This window comes from Pyrus communis, chromosome 13 (assembly GCF_963583255.1).
Source record: "Pyrus communis chromosome 13, drPyrComm1.1, whole genome shotgun sequence".
Lineage (NCBI taxonomy): Eukaryota > Viridiplantae > Streptophyta > Magnoliopsida > Rosales > Rosaceae > Pyrus > Pyrus communis.
This window is the reverse complement of record NC_084815.1, coordinates 16,821,710-16,835,051: the sequence shown is the minus strand read 5'-3', so window position 1 is coordinate 16,835,051 and position 13,342 is coordinate 16,821,710. Positions and strand designations below refer to the sequence as shown.

The following is a 13,342-nucleotide window of genomic DNA, read 5'->3' as shown; positions in this document are numbered from 1 at the left end:
GTGTCATCAATATGAAATAAGCACGTTAATCGACACTTAATAATTATTCAATCATAAACAAACACATCATTTGGTTTACAAAATTTAGTTTAAAATTTTGGTCTTCGTATATTACTCTTTGGATAATGCTATATTACTCGATAATGGTAGAGAGACCAAATTTGCAAACTAAATGATATGTTACCAATAAGAAATAAAGACGTTAATCAACACTTAAATAACAATTCAAAAAAAATAATTCAATTATCAATTATTAGATCATTTGACCAAACAGAAATCCAAATTGGGCTTTCCTTGGACTAACCCTATTTACCGAATGAGAAAAACCCAACCCAATTTTAATCATTACTCACTTGCCAAATGGCGCGCGGCACATTCTTCTAGTTGGGTGTTTCCCACCATTTGGCGCGAAAATCAGTTCAGTGCTGAAATAGATTCTAGGGTTTCAATCAGATTGAAAATTGAGAATCATTTCAAAGTGCTTTCCTTCGATTACGAATGGCTTCACCACCACCGTCAAAACGCAAGCGTAAGAACCAGAGCAAAGACGAAGCAGATGACCCGTCAGCGGCACCTTCATCCACACCAGAGAAATTATCCCCTGTGGTGGTCTTTGCTCATGGTGCTGGTGCTTCTTCTTCTTCCGACTGGATGATCAGGTCCCTTTTCAATTTCTTTGCTTCTTTTGGAAACATTAGAAAAATATTTCGTTGAGTAAAGCTTGAAGCTTTTAGCTTAGCTTTGTGGGTTTTTGTTTAGGTGGAAGGATATGTTGGGAAAAGCGCTAAACGCTGTAGAAGTTGTTACCTTCGATTACCCATGTAAGTATATGTGAATTTTGATAAATTTTCAGTTCTTTTGGGTATATAGTGATCTGGGTTATTCATGGAATTGGGTTATCTCTATTGTATTTGTATAATCTAGAAGTTGTGTTCTTGGCAGATATTTCTGGTGGGAAAAAGAGGGCTCCTCCAAAGGCTGAAAAGTTGGTCGGTTTTCATGCCGATGTTGTCAAAAAGGCAGTTGCTAAGTACCCGGGTCATCCGTTGATTTTAGCCGGGAAATCTATGGGTTCAAGGTTATAATTCTCTTCCTTTGTGGTGACGTTTATTTGCTCTAGCCTAAAATTTTACTACTAGAAGGTAGTGTCTGTTAAAGTCAAGTAATGCTGGAGAACCGCTTTGGAAGTTAAAATGTTGGATTAACGATATGAATTTTCAATGCATCTTCTACGGGCAGCAGTGCTCAACTCTAGAAAATTAGAAATGTAGACAATTTATGAAGCTCTGCTTTGTTTCTGTTGTATAAGTTTGAAGTTATATTAAGTCCTTTACCAAGGTAATGATATTAGGGGTGTATTGCTTACATATGAATTTTTTGGATTAGGACTTGTTTTCCTCTGTAGAGGAACTTGTGTACAAATAAACCCATAATTTTACATTCATATACTATAGTTGTTACATGCATTGGATCCCTTAAGTAATGAGCATGTCAATAAGATAGAGAAGCAATGATGCATGCCGTATTTGGTATTCCTTTTCTACAACATATTCTGCCTTGTTTTTTATGAATTTGGATTTCATTTGTATGTAGAGTCAGCTGCATGGTAGCTTGCAAGGAAGATATATATGCCTCAACAATAGTTTGCTTAGGATACCCACTAAAGGTTTGCTGTTCTGATGTTATCCCTGCATCTCATTTCTGCCAAGTGATTGTCTCTTTTTCTTATATGTTTTTCCTTCTTCCTTTCTGTTTATTGGCATAAAATCACTGGGCAGTAAATCTTCTATAACACATATGGATGTTGCAACTAACTGAGATTAGATCATATGATATTTTGAAGAAGAAAATCTGCATTCATTGGACCCTTCAAAGTTGATGTTTTAACCTAATGGACTTCTACCCAACTTTGTAAATATGCGAACTGTGTGCCTGCCATGGGTGCCTTAATTTCAGGGCATGAATGGAGCAGTGCGAGATGAAACGATATTGGAACTTTCTATTCCCATAATGTTTGTACAGGTATTTGAAAAGTTTACTTTTTTCTTTCATTTTCTGTGATCATACAAATTTCGAACTGCTGCACCGTATACGTTCAAAATTTCAAATTAGCATTATATATTTTTCACTTTATGGTATTCCTTTATAAAGTTGTTATACAATTAATCATTATGTTATCGCTTTATAAAGTTGTTATTAGGTCTTTTGTGTCACTTTATTCAGTTGTCTTTTGTCTCTTTTTATGACCAGATTGAGAACTTCCTTTTCTTTCTATATATTATCACTTTATAAATTTGTTATTACCATTATATATATGCTGCTTTCTTATGTTTTGTATCTCATACATTTTCGGGTTTGTATGTTACTATTATGCTTTATGAAGGGTAGTAAAGATGGGCTTTGTCCATTGGAAAAGCTAGAAACTACTCGCAAGAAGATGAAATGCCTTAATGATTTGCATGTCATTGATGGTGGCGACCACTCCTTCAAGATTGGAAAGAAGCATATGCAAAGCACTGGGTTATCCCAAGACAAAGCTGAAGATCTTGCTTTTCAGGCCATTGCAGCTTTTTGGTTGAGGTCTCTTGAAGGAAGGTGACACTTTATATTGCCTAGAAAAGTTTCCATGTAATATCAAGGGTTGTATCATGTTGTCCATACACTGTTATCATGCTATTTTTGTGCCATCAATTCCTTGCTTCCTCTTGTGATGTAAACTTCTCATGCTCTTTTTGTACTGTCAATCCGTAACTTTATTTAGAGGTGTGTTTTGATAGACGTTGACACTTAAAACATTACTATGGTATTGCTAGCATATGGTGGAGTACTTATTTTTATTGTATCGTACTATTGGTTTGCATGTCTATATTTTGCTGAAAACTTATTAATGCGCTGCTTCTGCACCATCTTTGATTTATGGTTCTCGATGTATACTGTGTATAAAGATTCTCTCTCACAGATGCATTGTTTACGTGAGGTTTTGACGGTTTACACTATAACTCATTTCATTTACCCCAATATCTATTGATTGAAGTAAATTATTGTGTATATAGATTAGTTGGTGAACAATTGCACCAATGTGTTGTGGAGGACTTATTCATTAAACACACTGTTACACGCAAACCATTTATTTCTTATATAGGATACAGTACCACACTTGTGAAGCATGTCATGCAGTCTTCATCTTATATATGTATTTAATACACTGCGAGGCAGTTTCTCTAGTTTCTTCTCCATAAATGTTATTGCCTCTGCAAAAGAATTGGCCAAGATAGTTAGAAACATAGATTAGAGCATATAACATTGAATTTTCTGGGCGTTATAACTTCTTTTTTCATCATGAAACGATATGAATTGTTTGCGTACAGAGTCGTTATAAATGGTGGCGTATATATAACATTTAACCTTATTTTGCATGCATCTTCAGTCACTGTCACAGTCGCTGCCGCTGTCACTACCACTTCGGTAGCCATTCTTGCATTTTGTCTTGCATACATTCGCCTTCTTCTTGTGCTTTTCAGCCCTTCCATGGCAAGCCATACCATGAGATGCTTGGTGGTGACTGCCACTGTGAGCGTGGCCACTGTGATTGCCATGGGTTTGAGCCACAGAGCAAGGACTCTGGCCGTTGGCTAGGCCGTGGTCAAATTGTTGGCCTTGGCCGTATGCTTGACCATACGATTGACCAGGTCTGGCCGGACTGGTATCAAGGTAGTATGACTGCTGCATTTGGCTATAGCACTGAGCCTGTGGCTTAGGCACGGTGTGGTTTGGATTGTATGCATGGGTTTGGGCATACTAATGAGTCTGGCCACCGCTCATTGCATGGCCACCGTATTGGTGACCATGGTGACTCTCTTTGTGCCCAAAACCACGAGTTTTCGGAGCACTTTTGCTGGCACAATTCATTAGCAGGTAGTAGCACTGCATTGAAGCCATGGCAAGTGAGATAAAAGGAGGTTTCTTACTTCTTGCTAGCTCTGTGGATTTGATGGTGCTGCAAACCATTGTGATCTTGCTCTTTATATAGCCAACAACCAGGGGGTTTTCGGCTTTGTCTATTGGTAGATAGGATTCCTTTACTTTTTCTCATATCCTTTATCACCCTTTGAATCTGCTGCTTTTTGAAATAAGGGCTGGAATTAGGTCAGGAATGCTTTTTTGCTCCCTTTCCCTTCGCAAGAATTTGTCCTCCACTTACTGAATACGATGTGGAGGGCATCAAACCCACTACAGACAATTTACTCCAGTTGTGAGTGTAAACACTGGCCATCTCGATGTCTTGTGAGTCTCACATCCGTCCATGATTAGAATTGCCGATGCGTCCGCTTGTAAGTCTTACATCCATTCATGATGAGAACTGTCGACGCATAACATACCATATCTCTAACTCATAATAAGGATGCTTAAATATGAAAATTTTAGGGAATTAAATTTACGTCATGACAAAATATGAAGAACTTGGATTTATAACTCTCCATTAATTTGCCCATATTACTGCCTCCTTTTTTTTCTTTTTTTCTTTTTTCTTTCTTTCTTGCTACTATGACAGATGTTATTGTTGATGCATGTCAATCTTTACTTCCCATCATTATTCTATCAACTTTTCTTTGGCTTTTAACTTATATTTTAAAAAATTTCTTGCTTACTCATTACCTCATATTGGGGTTCCTGGATTATGCAATGTTTTTAATTGTCTCTATTTCATTTAGGGTCATTCAATTTTTATGCAAATTACTTTAATCTCTCATGTTCTGAGTTCAAATTACCTATATATGTGAGAGGCTCTCCTACATATAAAATTCTGACTCCACCACTGAATTTGCTCTTGGCATATTGGAGAGAATTGATGCATGAACAAAAGAAGAAGAAAACGGAGTTTGGAATCAGATTGACTTCCAATCCTTTTGTTGATGGATCACAAAGGGAATGTAACGCGTAACTAGGGATGGGCAAAATACCCACGGTTATGGGTAACTGCGGTTACCCGCCTATTTAAACTTCACGGTTAAGGTTATGGGTAACCGTTTAGATAAATAAACGGTTATGGGTATAACCATTTACCCGTGAAATTTAAATGAATGGTTATGGGTATTAACCGTGATTATAAACGGGTAACCGTTTACCCATTTATTTTATATATGTAAAATTAACACAAACCATGTTCTCTATCGGACAGAACTTAGATCAATGCTACTGACTATAGTGCATGCCTTATATAACTAATTATAATATAATGTAGCTCATTATCTCTACTAATTAAAACACTCAATGTCCACCAAAATCCTATGAAATTACCAATTTAACCATCTAATTAAAACAGAACATGAATAAAAAATATGGGGCAGAAATGTAATTTCACACAACCAAATTATCCTAACATATCTCTAATTAAAAATAAATAAATAAAATAAAATAAAAAACTTCCCGCTCCCACATTCTCTATTACTCTCTTCCACTCTCCTTCTATTTCAAAAACAAAAATAAAAAAATTTAACACACACTTTGTGTGTGCCCATATGCTAGTATATATTATGTTAATACTTTACATTATGGGTTAAATAACCCAAGAATGTCTTCTAAACAGTTTTCATAACCTAAGAATACTTAGCAAATATTATATTACCTTCATTGGTAACAGTTAAAAATATCGTCCGTAAACTATTATTTCAATTATTGGAATGATATAAAGACTTAAAAAATTAAAATATGGAAATGTATGATGAATGTATTTATAACGGTGTTTAATTGTCAAAAAAAAAAAAAAATTATGACAATTGTTTTTTTTTTTTTTTTTATAAATTTTAAAATTGTTAAGAAAACATGTATACGGGTGAAAAAGAGGTAATGGTAAAAAAAATGATAAACGGGTTAAAAAGGGTAAATGAGTAAATGGGTATTAAACTGTTACGGTTAAATGAGTATGCGGTTATGGGTATGGTTAACCGTTTATAAACGATTATGAGTATGGGTATAACCGTTTAGACAATTACCAAACGGGTAAACGGTTATGCGAGTATAAGCATAAACGATTATGGGTAAATAACCGCGGTTATATACCCGCCATAACTGTTGTCCATCCCCATGCATACCAATGGTCCCGCACTCTCTTGTCAATCCAGACAGGCAGCAACCAGATGAAGATTGAAGTCCTTCAATAATTCAATATAATTAAAATGGTATATGACTAGTTGGTGTATAAAGGCATCTCATGTTCGACTTATTTGGATACGAGAATGATATATGATTATAATGAGTTTGATATTAATGTCTTGTTATGGGTGAGTTAAATGACTTTTTGTCAAAATAACTTTGTAAATATCATAAATAATTTAACAAAAAATGACACCACAACCTTCACTTGTATTGAACTTTTTTCTTGTTTTCCTTTTTCAACAAAGGAGATCTTTTATTTTTTATACTCATTTATTTTTTTTGTTAATGTTATTAGTACTCTAGAAAAAGGCATCTCACACTTGCAAACTCTCTCTTATAAGAGTATAAGAAGCGCGCAATGATTTTATGTGCGTACCAATAACAACTCCTTCATTCCTTTCTTTTTTTCTTTTTTTTTTGTCATTTTTTTTTAGATGATTGTATATGAAAGAGATTTGAGAGGCTTGGTTCAATTTTTTTTTGTTTAGAGATATTTTCACTTCTCGGTGATATATCTTAGGTTTGAATTTCAAAAATAACAAGTTCACAACCAATTTATTTCTCCACCGTCTTAATATAAATATATTGATGTATCAAAAAGAAAGGCCAAAGGAACACGTCTTGAATTCAACATCAGAAAAATTAAGGCCTAAATATATATTACCTCTATCAAATTTGAGGTGATCATCCCTTTTAAACATCAAAATTACAGCAGAAGCAAAACATGCCACACCGGTGAAGCAAATGTATACACTACATTGAGTATTTCACTTTTTTTTTTTTTTACATATTTTAACACTGAAAAACAGATATTACTAAATTAAGAGTTAGTTGATAATTCCCTTTCCTCCTAAGAGAATTTTAAGCACCTAATTTTTAATTAAGCATGTCTCATCATGGACATAATTCGTGGGGAAACATTTTGGTCGGATGAGTATTAATTAACTAGTTTTGACCCAACTCATTATCATTATGGATGGTCTAGTCTATGTTTAACCATCTAAATGCTTAGATCAACGAATAAATACTTACCTACAACTGAATTATAAAATAAATATATGTAACATTTTGAATAAATATTTCATCACTCCAGAGCATGTAAGTTTCTCTCATGAGATACATTGTTATTGTTTTTTTCTTCACTTGGCTTGACCCTGATTAGTGCGGAAAGGAATTAATATTAAGAGTTGTTATTGTCATAGTTCTCCATTTTTTAAGTCCAATCTCAAACTTGGTTATCAAGTTGAGATTATGTTGGGGGTATTAAGTGATGTGTCACTATCTAATGCGTTGGTTTTATATGGCAAAGATTAATAAATGGCATCATCTGGTGTAATAAGCTATTCTAGTTTCGTTAAGAGTTGTTAATAGTTTGTTACATGTTGTTAAGTGCGATATAACTAGCAGAAGGAACAACTGTTGTATAAATTAATCATCAATAATCATAATACAAAGATCTTTTATTTTCTTCTTAAATTTCTCTCTTATTTCTCTTTCTAGTTCTTCATCGTTCTTTAATTATTCTCAATGTAGTTAATATTAATACCAATCAACGGCCACCATGTACCCCTAACGGTAACTTTTAATTGGTGCAACCATGTCCATTTTACGTAATTAATGGCGAAAATTTACCACATGCCATGCATACATAGTTGTAAGGATATAAAAACACGTGGTGTATTACCTGTGTTCCGGTTACGATGAAATATTTCTCCTCATGTTACTTTTCATTGAGCAACGTCAAATTCAGTACTGTTTGCATTGTATAAAATATGGTCTTTTGATGGGTAGGGCTATTCACACATGCATTTCTTCTTCTCACACACCCTCTCAATTTTTGACCATCAAATCGAATAAATTGAAGAAGATTAATGACAAAAAATTAATATGAATGTGTAGAAGATAAAAATGGGTGTGTGGCTTTGTTAATTATAGAGTGAAGCAAATGCACCAAACTCACGATGTAACTTTATTTTGAAAGAGGGACATTTATTTCACACAGGACACAAGCCAAGATATCAAGAGGCCATTTATTTTACATTAACTTAGTACTTATTTATCATAACTTAAAGGCCTCTTTCATTCTGCTGATCATAGTGATCGATGGGAATCGATGATCACCCACAACTGCTCAATTTAGTTCTGCAAAATGGTCACACACAAATATTATAAGTAATATGCATCAAGAACATCAATTCTAATTAATTGACGAAAATTAACAGTATGACAAGAGAACTTTCCCTTAGTGTAAGGGTTAGTGTGATTCTAATCACTTGCCTTCTTTCTGCAGCTGCCTTCCTGGTCGCTCTCGCTGTCGCTGCTGCTGCTGCTATGGCCGGAAATACCATCCTTGATCTTCTGAAGAAGATTTCTGCCTCCTCCTGTCTTCTTGTTTCTGTGCTCACCCTTCTTCTTGGTTCTTCCATGGCACGCCGTGCTGTTAGTTGCATGGTGCCCCTGACCGTTAGTTGCGGTGGCTGAGCACTGAGTGTGGCTGCTGCTGTGAGAGCCATGGTGACCTTTCAGAAAGCCAGACACCTTTTGCCCTAATGAGCTCTCACTGGCAGGCTTGTTTTGGCAAGTTTTGGGGCATGCCTCATCAGTGGCAGGCTTGTGGCATTGCATTGAGGCCATGGTACGTAATTAGCGGGGAAAGAAAAAGGCTAGGGTTTCTTAATTTCTAGATAGTATTTTCGAGATCTGTTGGTTCTGGACAGCTCTAGGGTTAGGTCTCTTATATAGGCAATGGAGTGGTGAGTGGGATTCCTTCTTTCCTTTGAGTTACATATCACCTATGGAATCTGCTTTTGCATTATGGGCTGCACAATTCAAAATGCCCAGTCTTTATTCCTTGAGTTAGAAGAAACAAATCAATGCATGTCATGGCTTTTCTTATCACGTCAAGCCACCGAATCAATTCCAAATTTTAATTTAATCGTTAATGTCTGCTATGCGTGTAACTTTCAGAAAGGATCCTGCCGGATCTCTTCCACCTAATCATTCTCATCAAACAATCTGGATCCTTGAAATTTGATCCAACGGCTTATATTAAATATACAAAAAATGGTTTAAAGGCCTATATATATATATATATATATATAGAGAGAGAGAGAGAGAGAGAGAGAGAGAGAGAGAGAGAGAGAGAGAGAGAATGGTATAGAAGTACCAATTGGTATTTTACAAAATTACTTATCATGTATTAATTAAGCAAAAATTCAACTATTAATAGTATCTCATGGATGCAAGTGGGCATTTACCACAGTATTGGAAAGGTGTTCAGCCCTTGCATGACGGCTTGAGTTCAAACCCCGTAGGTAGCTAATTTAATATCTAATATAACAAAATCTATCGTTTGACCAAAAAAAAAAAAAAGTATCACTAAGATCGTCTAATAATTTTTATATAGTACTATTAAGTTATTAATTACATTGAAGGAATTGAGAATGAATGCGATGAATGTCTCATAGAGTTACAAATGTAAGATAGAGAGAAAATGTGTTGGTGTCAAAATTTGGACAGAATCTGGACTGCGTTCAACACGTAGGTGCCCTAAGTGTTGTTTTCAATCTCAGTGCCACGAAATGGCTTGAGAGATAGAGACAATAGGCGTGTGACTATGGGAGGTTTCCAACAGATAGTGTTTGTGTTTGAGTGTGTGTGAAAGGTGCACGTTAGTCTGACTTCTTAACCAAATGATTGTGCACTGAGTTGGAGTTAGTTTGGTTTAATTCTTTTATATGTTTCTCGAGCAAAGAGGACTTAAAATTCTTTCAGAAAAGTAAAATCTAGGTTGATGGGCCGAGCTACATGACTTGAAATGTAAATTGACTAGAAATTAATGTAAAGAAAGCAGTAAAACTCTGGTAAGATTTAGGCCATGAAGGACATGAAAATGCTAGAGAAGTCCACCAAGATCACTGGTCTCGGATTGGACTTACTTTAAAACATACGCATCAGAGATGAAAGCAAGGTGGTTGAAATTGCACATCAACCGAATCATACCACAAGGTGGCAGAGCTGTAATAGCTTGAGATCTAGAGATCACATGCACTGTTTGCTTTGAAAGAAGGCTTTGAGATTGTAGGTGAAGAGCTAAAAAAAAGTTTTTATTGAAGAGAAATTGGATTTGTGCTGAAAAAGCAAATGGGTTGATTGAAGAATCACTCAAGGTTTTTGTCTAATTGTAGAGATAGAATTTGACGAAGGTCTTGAGCTTGAAGGCATCTGACTTTATAAGGCAGTGAATGTAATTTTCGGTAGGTGGCATTTAGTTGTGTCTTGAAGCGGTTTGCACGGCCGCGGTAGTGACACCAACAAATCAGATGATGCGTGCGTAGGCATGGGTGATATATTCCAAACTTTGATCGCCTATGTGGCAGCCGCGTCTTGGAGAGGAACCTATCGATTCAGAGCCCTCATATAGGTTAGAGTGAAATGAGATGAATATCCGAGCCCCAATTTTAGCTTCAAAGTTTATGGGTCGGAGTCGTGCAACTTTTGCATAAATAAAAATGAATAAGCCTTATAGAAGGCTTATTTTTATTTATTTCTGAAACAAAGTGAAAAAAAAAAAAATCACACTTACGTCTCAAATCTTATCAACTGACATGTGACAATATAACAACATTTAGTGAGCTATAACTACTACAATGTGGACTTCATTTTTTGACATATGTACATTAATAATTAAGTACATGGAATATTCTACAGTTAGAACATAATATATGTTTAGAATTGTATTTATCTCGTTACTACCATATGTACATGGGATCATTCTACATGCAACGCATTTTGGTCCCATCGAACCATATAGTACTAGTGCATTCTGGAAAAGGCTATCCCTTCAGTCTCATGGAACATTCTTTTTCTTTCTTTTCTTTAAAAATTCGATCAATTGGTAGGTGGAATTTCATGTAGTGACAAATGATAACAGATTGAAAAAAGAAAAGAGAGACAATCAATACAAATTTCCATTTCATTTTCTTACAAGCACTCAGTGAACTCTCATAACATCTTTTACACCAGGTTTGAAAATTTTTTCGTTTTGCAGTTTAATTAAAGAGATACTTTGGATGCGGTCCCTAATCTTTAACATTTTTTTACTAAAGCTTTAATGGTTTTTAAACTTTGATCAAGGTTCCTTGACTTTGTACACCTCATTATATTACTATTAATATTTTTATTTTTATAGTTTTGGCATTAATTGTTTGATATTTTATGAAGTCCCTCATTATAGAAACGGTTGCAATAAAAAAATTCAAACATTTTGATTGAATAAATGGATAACAACTATGTAACAATAAGAAATAATAAATGGCAAAAGAATGTATCCATAGTGTTAAAAAAATTGGTACATTTTGCAAAAAAAAAAAAATGATACATTTCACATATAACAAAGTGGTACATTAATAAAGAAGAATGGGTACATTATAAATAAATTAGGGTACAAATAAAAAATTAAAAAAATATGAATACAAATGATTTTTTTTTAAAATATGGGCGCTAAAAGAAATTAATATATGGGTACAAATTAAAACTAAAAAGAAAATACTACAAATTTCAAAAAAATGTTGCAAATTAAAAGTGGGTACAAACTAAAAATATAAATATATGATACAAAGTTTAGCCATAAAACATAAATATACCATATGTAATTTTTCTATCATTGACTAAATATACAATATCACGTGATAGTAAACACATGGGTACAAATACAAATAAAACTTTAAAAAAATATGGGCACAAAAAGAAACTAATATATAGGTACAAATTAAAAATGAAAAGAAAATTGGTACAAATATAAAAAGGTTTGCAAATTAAAACTAGGTACAAACTAAAAATAAAAATATATGATAAAAAATTTAGCCATAAATATAGGTATACTAATTGTAACATTTTTAACACTAAAGGAATATATTTTATTATTCAAATAATTAATGATGTTATTAATACCCAAGGATCTTGATCAAAACTTGAAAATGAATAGGATTTTAATTAATATAGTAGTAAAATGAAGGATGTGAACCTAATTTCTCCATTAATGATGAAATGATAAAACTTGACTGTTTGATGTACTATGACTTCAACTTTTGATACTACTATATATATATATATATGTATGTATGTATGTATGTATGTATGTATGTATATTGTTGGACTTAATATCCCACAAAAGTGCAGGAAACAAGTTTTTCACAAGTATCCCGTTTATGTAACGATGTTGCACACCGCTTAACCGGGCTTGATATTTCGGTTGGTATTCAAATAATTTAGTTCGAGAATCCACCTAATACCATCCTGGACATCCTCCTTCAAAACATGTTTGTGTGATTGAGTTTGATCAATGATATCGTTTCTATTAAAAATAAATAAATCAACAGCACATATAAATCTAATCACTACTTGTTCAATGATATCATATCAGGGTTCAATAATTTTAAATTTAAGGGGGAGTTTTTAGAAGCAAAAAGACAAAAAAAAAAAAAAAAAAAAAAAGGCAGATGATTTAAAAAGACCAAAAAAGAGAAGGTGCAAAAATGAATTAGTCCGTGCCCTTCTTTACGAAAAAACTTGCATGCTTTTTCGACTGTCAATTTATCCATTTGTATAAATCTTTTTTGCCCACAAATTTATTGTCGGCACAAATTCAACAACTATGAGCCAACAAAGCAAAAAATTCGTCTGGTGAAAGCTGCTTTGCCGACAAAATATATTTGTTGGCTCAAAATTCGTCGGAAGAGAGATTTTCTAGTAGTGAATATATTGCATACAATTAAGAAATGAAATATAAACATTATAAAAATCTAATTCTACACTCTTCGTTATTATATTTTTCTTTCTAATTATAAAAAATTTGGAATGCAAAATTAGATTTTTGGAGTACCAATGGCAATGCCCTCAAAAATGTGTTTTAACAGCATGATTATTGCGCAAATCTACCAGTCTACTTCAAAATGCACTCTGTCATGAATGGTCAACTAATTTTGACAGAAGTTAATGAGAAAAAAAGGTTGGCACTATACGAACTTTGCGGGAGAGAGAATATTTGAGGAAAATGTATGAGAAAAATCAAAACATAGGTAGCTGTCATTGGTCCAGGTGGATGATGTGAAATAAGATAGCACTCAAATTAAACCCTCTTTTTGACAATTGTAGTATAGATATAAGTAGGGATCGTTCTAGGCCG

The 13,342-nt window shown here is 34.0% G+C and overlaps 2 protein-coding genes across 2 annotated transcripts; one reads left to right on the top strand and one right to left on the bottom strand.

Moving 5' to 3' along the window:
* Positions 1-373: 373 nt before the first annotated feature.
* On the top strand, positions 374-2,865 carry LOC137713931 (uncharacterized). Its single transcript, XM_068453292.1, has 6 exons — positions 374-659; positions 760-821; positions 943-1,078; positions 1,594-1,666; positions 1,957-2,022; positions 2,384-2,865. Exons 1-6 carry the CDS (start codon positions 499-501, stop codon positions 2,597-2,599), a joined length of 714 nt encoding a protein of 237 aa, XP_068309393.1. The 5' UTR covers positions 374-498; the 3' UTR covers positions 2,600-2,865.
* Positions 2,866-8,102: 5,237 nt separating this feature from the next.
* On the bottom strand, positions 8,103-8,884 carry LOC137713884 (uncharacterized). The gene is made up of 2 exons (XM_068453236.1): positions 8,434-8,884; positions 8,103-8,298 (listed from the first exon to the last, which is right to left on the bottom strand). The coding sequence occupies exons 1-2, from the start codon at positions 8,788-8,790 to the stop codon at positions 8,293-8,295; spliced, it is 363 nt and encodes a 120-aa protein (XP_068309337.1). The 5' UTR covers positions 8,791-8,884; the 3' UTR covers positions 8,103-8,292.
* Between the last annotated feature and the right edge of the window lie 4,458 nt (positions 8,885-13,342).

What these genes read in the sequence shown, in the direction of transcription:
- LOC137713931 (XM_068453292.1), top strand. Translation starts at nt 499, where the DNA reads ATGGCTTCACCACCACCGTCAAAACGCAAGCGTAAGAACCAGAGCAAA. An exon ending in TCTTCCGACTGGATGATCAG is followed by an intron (nt 660 to 759) that starts GTCCCTTTTCAA and finishes GTTTTTGTTTAG; the next exon opens with GTGGAAGGATATGTTGGGAA. An exon ending in TGTTACCTTCGATTACCCAT is followed by an intron (nt 822 to 942) that starts GTAAGTATATGT and finishes TGTTCTTGGCAG; the next exon opens with ATATTTCTGGTGGGAAAAAG.
- LOC137713884 (XM_068453236.1), bottom strand. Translation starts at nt 8,790, where the DNA reads ATGGCCTCAATGCAATGCCACAAGCCTGCCACTGATGAGGCATGCCCC.